Below are 6,465 nucleotides of genomic sequence, written 5' to 3' on the forward strand. Positions count from 1 at the left end.
CACGCCGCATTCACGCTGCGCCCGCCGGGGCCAATCCGCAGCCAGGGCGGTGCGACAGCGCCCTGCTGGGCCGGCCGGGGGGGCGGGGCTGGGAGGGGGGCGGGGCGGGGCGCTCCCCTCCCCTCGGAAGGTGGAGTAGCCTCCCAGCTGGCCTGAGCTGAGAGTCGGGGGATCCGAGCCGTAGCTGGGGCCGGTTCCGGCGGGTGAGTAATGATTAACAGTCCTACCAAGCGCTCAAGGTGCCACAGGCCCGAAAGGGAAGACAGACTGGCTGGGCCGCCCCCACCAGGCTCAGAAGTTGGCACCCCGCCTCGAGCTTTGGCCGCCTCACACCAACCAAGCCTGATGCTAGCCTCTTCCACCCAAGGTTAGGGTACCATCTGGCCAACCTTTGCCCAACCCCCGTCCCCGTAACATTCTCTGGGCCCACGGACCTCCCCTCAGTGCCTCTCTCCCCCAAGGCCTTCTGCAGCCTGGCAAGGGTGGAGTATCATAAAAGATGAAAATAAATAAAAAGGTGCACACAAGCCTGAAAATGCTTTTTTATTTTTTTCAAGTTTAATACACACTAGAACAAGCCACAAAAGAGTGTTGCTAGCTCAGAACGACACTCACCTCAAGCCCACCCCCAGGAACCCCAAAACGCAGAGACCAGGAATTGGGTCCATGGCTTCTGGGGAGACCAAACACTCCTGGGGAGGCCGAGGTACCCTGAACCCTTCTGTGACCTCCTGACCTCCCATTACCCACAGCCTAGACTCAGTCGGCCCCTCCCCTCCCTGACTCCCAGGACTTCCTCCCTCCTCGGGGGACAGAGGGACAGCAGGGGCACTGGTTCAGGGCCCTCGGGTCCGGCTGTCCAGAAGCTGGGCTCTGGCTCAGGGTGGAGAAACATTGCAGAAGGGCTGCCAGGGCTGTCAGGCCCCCACACACTCCACGTAATTGGCAGGGTACAGGCCAATGCGGCCGCTCTGCAGCTGGCCCTGGCACCAGCCCTGCTCGTCCTCCTCGCTCATCTTCAGCAGCTCCTCCCCTGGGGGAAGGGGGGTTGGTCATTGCCAATTGCCCTGGCCCAGCCCCGTTGTTGCAATTGGGTCAAGGACTGAGGGGGGCAGGCAGTAACCCAGAGAACCCAGCTAGGGGAAGAGACCTGGCTCAGGCAGAGGGAGGTCCCAGTCAGCAAGCCACCCCACCCCAGGCCCTGGATGCAGCAGTCGGACCCCAGCTGGAGGTTTCGAGAGGCAGACACTCTGACTCCTGCAGACTGGACCCAGAGCAACCTTAAGAGTCAGAGAACTGACCCTTAAGAAGTAGGTGTCTGGCTTCCCTTTGCCACCCCCCTGTTCAAGACAATAAATGGGGAGGGAAGGTTGAAGCCTGGAAAGGAACAGGAAAGGGGTCCCAGGGTACCTGCTCGGAAGCTCAGCTCATCAGCTTCCTGGCCAGCGTAGTCATAGAGCGCCCGCACCCGCACCCCAGTGGCAGCCTTCCGGGGAGTGTCCTCGTCTGACCACTCCTCATCCTGCCCACTGCGGGAGAGGGGAGGCAGAAGGGGCAGGCTCAGGGCATAAGGAACACCTTGACCGAGAGAGCCTGGGACCCACAGTCAAGGGCCCACCCCCGGGAGGGACCCTGGGCGAGGCAGGTGGGGAAGAACTGGAAGATAGCCTGGCCTCTGCCACACCTGCCTGTGAGCTCAGGGCTTCCTGCCACACGGTGCTGACATGAGCAGTAAGTGAGAGGGAACGGGGGAACACCTGGCAAACCTAAACCACCAAGAAAGCTGGCATTACAGCCACTCGGGAGGTCCAAGGTCCCTGACACTCATTTTCTTTGTTTGTTTTTTAAATCCTCACCTGAGGATATTTTTCCATTGATTTTTAGAGACAGTGGAAGAGAGAGAGGGAAAGACAGAGAGAAACTCTGATGTGGGAGAAACATTGATTGGTTGTCTCCTGCACGAGCCCTGAGGAGGAGCCTACAACCAAGGTACGTGCCCTTGTCCGGAATCGAACCCAGGACCCTTTGGTCCATAGGCCAACGCTCTATCCACTGGGCCAAACTGGCTATGGCTCTGACACCCATTTTCAACCCACTTCAGGTGTGAAGGGAATGAAGGAAAGGCGGGCAGGGCAGGGGCCAGAGCTGAACAACCAAGTTTCTGGCTCTCACCCTGGGGACACGGGGGACTGAGGTGGGGGCACAGCACCATCTCTTGTGGGCCCGATGCTGGTCAGAGTAACCTCATCAGGGCTCCGGCCACCCTTCTCCTTCCGGTTTATTGTCCTCTGTGTGTCCAAGGACCACTCCTGTGGGGACAGTGCTTAGGGTCAGGCTGGGCTACAGGCTGTGGTGGCATCCAGGGCCATCCAAATCACCTTCACCTCTTCATCCCAAGTCCTGGCCTCCCTCCTGAGGTCCAGGCTGAGCCCCATGGGAGTCCATCCCATCTCCCAGCCCCACCTGGAACACGTACCTCAAACTGTGGCCAGTGCGTGGCCATGCCCGGCCCGTGGGTGCTGCGCCACCAGCGCAGATCCTGTTCGTCACTGGCTGCCTCGATACCCTGATGCAGGTCTCTGTGGAGCTCATGGAACCTGTGGCCCGAGGCACAACCCTCAAACTAGGAAGCCTTGGGCCCTTGCACCTCCTTAATCTCCTTCAGCCCAGCCAGAGCCCAAGGGAGTGGAAGAGACCCAGCAGTTGCCCAGATCTCCATGCCCACGCAGGCCATACCTCTCACTGCTGGAGAGGTCGAGGTGCTGGTGTAAGGTGAGCAGCATATCCTTGAAGAAGAGAAGCCGCTGGCGCTCAGCAGCCTGGCAGGTCTCGAAGGCCTGTTCCATGTCTTCCATGTAGCGTGGGGTGTAGCGATGCAGCTCTGCCAGCGTCTGTTCATACTGGGCTTTTGTCTGGGTGGGGGAGGAGGGGACCTGGTCAGCACGAGACCTCCTTCCACTTACGATTCCGCTAGTATTTACTGAGTACCTGCCTTTGGCTAGACCCTGGGCTAGGCACCAGGGGCAACCAGTCACAAGGTCTGGCTCCTGCCCCTAACAGCCTAATAAGAGAGGTGACATTTGGGCACAGCAGCTTTTAGAGTCTGGTAAGTGAAGACTAAACGTGAGAGTAAGAAGAGATGGAGAGTGAAGAGTGAGATGGGGTCCACCCAGGAGGGGGTGGAAGAAATCAGGAAAGGAAGGGAGCTGGGAAGGTCTCAGCTGCTAAAATTATCCCAATGCCTGAGCTTGCACCGTTTCTTTCCCTGGGTAAAGCATCGTCTTTTCTCAGGTTCCTCCTTTAAATGGTAATCTAGAGAGAGGGTGGCAGGTGAGGACGAGAGCAGGAAGAGTGCTGGGGGCCGGGAACGGCATTCAGGAAGCCCTGAGCTGGGCTAGCCCATCCATGGCGGTACCTTCTCGGCCTCCTTGGTGCAGCGGTCCACCCGCACCTGCAGCTTGCGCAGCTGGTCCTGGGAGACCGTGCTGTCTGCCTTCGCGTGGCTCTCCCGAGTCTGCGCTGTCTTCTCCTCCTTCCGGGCTCCGTGGTAACTCTTCTTGGAGGCCTCAACCTGGCACACACAGGGACAATTCTGGACCCAGCACACCACACCCCGGGCCCGTGGACTTAGTAAGGAGCAGGCCACTGCTGCGCATCCCTCCCAGGCTCACCTCCTTCAGCCTCTTCAGCCAGGGCTTCTGGGCCTTGCGGAAGCTGTCCTCTGCCGCCTTGCTCTCTCGGAAGCCACCCAGAACTGGCCGGTGGAAGGCCCCCCGCTGCCAGGCACGCACCCGCTCACTGTCCTGCCCGTGAAGCTTCTCCCGAACCTCCAGGTGCAGCGCGCTCAGCCGCTCCGCCGCCGTGAAGAAGGCATGCCAGGCCTTCTCCAGCGTGCCATACTGGGGGCCTGCAGGGAGGCATGGGACTTAGGCCAGGCCAGGAAAGCCACCAGAAACAAGCCCCCCTCTCTCCCCCAGGTGCTATTCCAGGCGCCAGGCACGCAGTGGGGATGCAAAGAAGAGCAACGATGTCAGCTGCTGCTTACTGCATACCCGCTCTGTGCCTTGACATACCAGATCTCACTAAACCCTTGCCTTATCCACCACCATGAAGACAGTGTCATGATCAACTGTTAACAAGTGAAAAAACCGGCGGCCCATACTAAAGTTCACTGCCCAGAGCGTGACAGCTGCAAGTGGGACTGAGATTCAGATCTAGCCTGTGGCATAAACTCTATACTCTGTTGCCTCAAAAGGAGGAACCAGAGTCTGTTCCCAGGGAAGGCCGATAGTTAGGGTGGAAAGATCCCATATCAGAAGGCCTGGCTCCAGTTTAAGTTATTCCTAGCTGTGTGGCTTCAGGCAAGTCTTAGCTTCTCTGAACTTCCAAATGTCCTCTAGAAAATGTGTACATCAGGCCTGTCTCCATCATAGGGTTGTTAGAAATATCAAATGACTCGTGACTGTGCTTAGCAAACGCTAACAGCACTGCCATGAGAATTACCAGGAGGATCTTCCCTTTAACAGGAAAGCAGACACAAGAGCCTCAACCTTCCACCACAGGTGCAAAAAGAAGCTGCGCCAGCCCTAGCTGGTTGCTCAATGGTTAGAGCACCTGCCTTGGCACCGGAGAGTCTCGGGTTCGATTCCCCGTCAAAGGCACATACCTGGGTTGCAGGTCTGGTCTGCACCCCCTCCGCACCCCATTGAGGCATATGGGAGGCAACCATTCGATGTTTCTCTCGTCTCTCTCTCTTTTTCTCTCTCACTCTCCCCCCCCCCTCTTTTTCCCCCTCTCCCATACATTCTCTCTAAAAATCAATGGAAAAATAGCCTCACTTCTTGGTTGAGGATTAAAAAGAAGCTGCCTGCCTGATCTCCCCACATTGGTAGCTCTCTCCTCCCTGCTAGGCCCATATGCCGGCTCACCCTTCTCCACGGTACTCCTCCACTTTCGGGCCCAGTCAGCCAACTGCTGGGCGTAAGCCTTCTCGATGCGGGCACGCTCCTGGAAGCAGCTGACCAGGTCCCCACACAGCCGATGCCCGTCTTCCACCCGCTGCACTGTCCGCCTGTAGTTGCCAGCCTGGGGTGTACATGGAAAGGGCGGAGTGGCCAGGGAGAAGCCCCCTGCGGGGCTGGCGCTGCCAGCTAGACAACCCCAGATAGGTGGCTGAGCCCAGAGGGGTGGGCATGACAGTGCCGCCCCCAAATCCATCTGCTCACCTCCCAGAAACTGCCCTCTAGGGCCTCCCCTCCAGTGTCCTCCTCTGGAGCCATGGTGTCCCTGCAGCACGGAATGGTGGCGGGCGGGGGCTGTGGAGTACAGAGGTAAGCAGAGAAGCTGGGCACATGCTTTCTGGGAGAGCAAGAGGCCCTCTCCTGTCCCTGGGCTTCACCCCCACTGCCATCCCACCACCCACGGGGCTGTTGTAACTAGGACTTAGCAGGCAGGGGTCTGGAAGTCTCCAAGAGGGGCCAGGATAGGGGCAAAGATGGCGGTTTCCAAGCTCCTTCTCTTGCCCTGGGTCTGCCCTCCCCCATCTCACCCCATGTACCTGGAGCCTAGAGATCACTTCAGGGACCTGGCAGTCCAACTCTCAAAGCTGCCACTGTGACTCTGCCTGGAAGCTAATGAGAGCAAAGCAGGGGGTGAGGGCGGGGACCTAGACCGTCCAGGGCGGTGCCCAGCTCCCCCAATATAGCAACTGCTGTCAGAAGCGCCAGATTCCAGCCAGGAGAATGCCAGGCCGGTCATCCGATCCAGCCGGGGATTAGATGGCAGGCGGGGGTGGGTGGTGGGCAGAGGGCCTCACCACCCTGACTGCAGATGAGAAAGAGGACGCCTGCCCCAGCCGGGGTCCTGCCGCCTTTCCTTGAACAACAAGGAGGTCCTTTTCCAGACCAGGCCAAGTCAGAGGGTGCCCAGCCACTCTTCCCTGTGCTGGGAAGGACTGAGAGCCCAGAGGCCCGAGTCCCATCTTGGCCTCGTAAGGGAGCCTCAGATCCCTCCTCAGATGGAAATTCTGCCCCCCGGTCTGTTTCTGTGCCAGGGCTGGTATAACACTCAAACCAAGCAATGAACAGCAGTATGAGGGGCCTGACGGTCACAAGGAGACTCATCCTGGCCCCAGCATCTGAGGTCCCACAGGGCTCTGTGGGTAATGAGCAACTCAGCCCCACCCTCAAAAAGCTCAGAGTCTGCGACACCATGAGGGAGTCAGACAGGTGACGGGCCAGTTATGAGTATGCTCCAGAATCACAGAGCAGGGCAAGGCGGATTCCTACCCACACCACCACCCCAGGGGCGAGAGGACACGGTGGCACGTGGCCACTCCCTGCCTGCCTCTGCGCAGGGTCTCAGCTGTCCGAGGCAGCCACTCGGGCTCCTAGAAGGAAATCGCATCCTCCTCTGAGCAAGCCCAGGGGACTCCGCCAGGCCCATTGAGGACGGAGGACGGAATGT

General features: G+C 59.1%; 1 protein-coding gene across 1 annotated transcript; it reads right to left on the reverse strand.

The window, feature by feature from the left end:
• Nucleotides 1–526: 526 nt before the first annotated feature.
• PACSIN3 (protein kinase C and casein kinase substrate in neurons 3) lies at nucleotides 527–5,630 on the reverse strand. Its single transcript, XM_081099687.1, has 10 exons — nucleotides 5,558–5,630; nucleotides 5,226–5,315; nucleotides 4,929–5,085; nucleotides 3,672–3,907; nucleotides 3,416–3,571; nucleotides 2,737–2,912; nucleotides 2,477–2,597; nucleotides 2,173–2,309; nucleotides 1,411–1,529; nucleotides 527–1,033 (listed from the first exon to the last, which is right to left on the reverse strand). The coding sequence occupies exons 2-10, from the start codon at nucleotides 5,277–5,279 to the stop codon at nucleotides 918–920; spliced, it is 1,272 nt and encodes a 423-aa protein (XP_080955813.1). The 5' UTR covers nucleotides 5,280–5,315; nucleotides 5,558–5,630; the 3' UTR covers nucleotides 527–917.
• Between the last annotated feature and the right edge of the window lie 835 nt (nucleotides 5,631–6,465).

Source organism: Myotis nattereri (assembly GCF_964212035.1).
Source record: "Myotis nattereri genome assembly, chromosome: 9".
Taxonomy (NCBI): domain Eukaryota; kingdom Metazoa; phylum Chordata; class Mammalia; order Chiroptera; family Vespertilionidae; genus Myotis; species Myotis nattereri.

What these genes read in the sequence shown, in the direction of transcription:
- PACSIN3 (XM_081099687.1), bottom strand. Translation starts at nt 5,279, where the DNA reads ATGGCTCCAGAGGAGGACACTGGAGGGGAGGCCCTAGAGGGCAGTTTC. An exon ending in GACCTCTCCAGCAGTGAGAG is followed by an intron (nt 2,598 to 2,736) that starts GTATGGCCTGCG and finishes CTCGGGCCACAG; the next exon opens with GTTCCATGAGCTCCACAGAG. An exon ending in TGAGCTGAGCTTCCGAGCAG is followed by an intron (nt 1,034 to 1,410) that starts GTACCCTGGGAC and finishes CCCTTCCCCCAG; the next exon opens with GGGAGGAGCTGCTGAAGATG.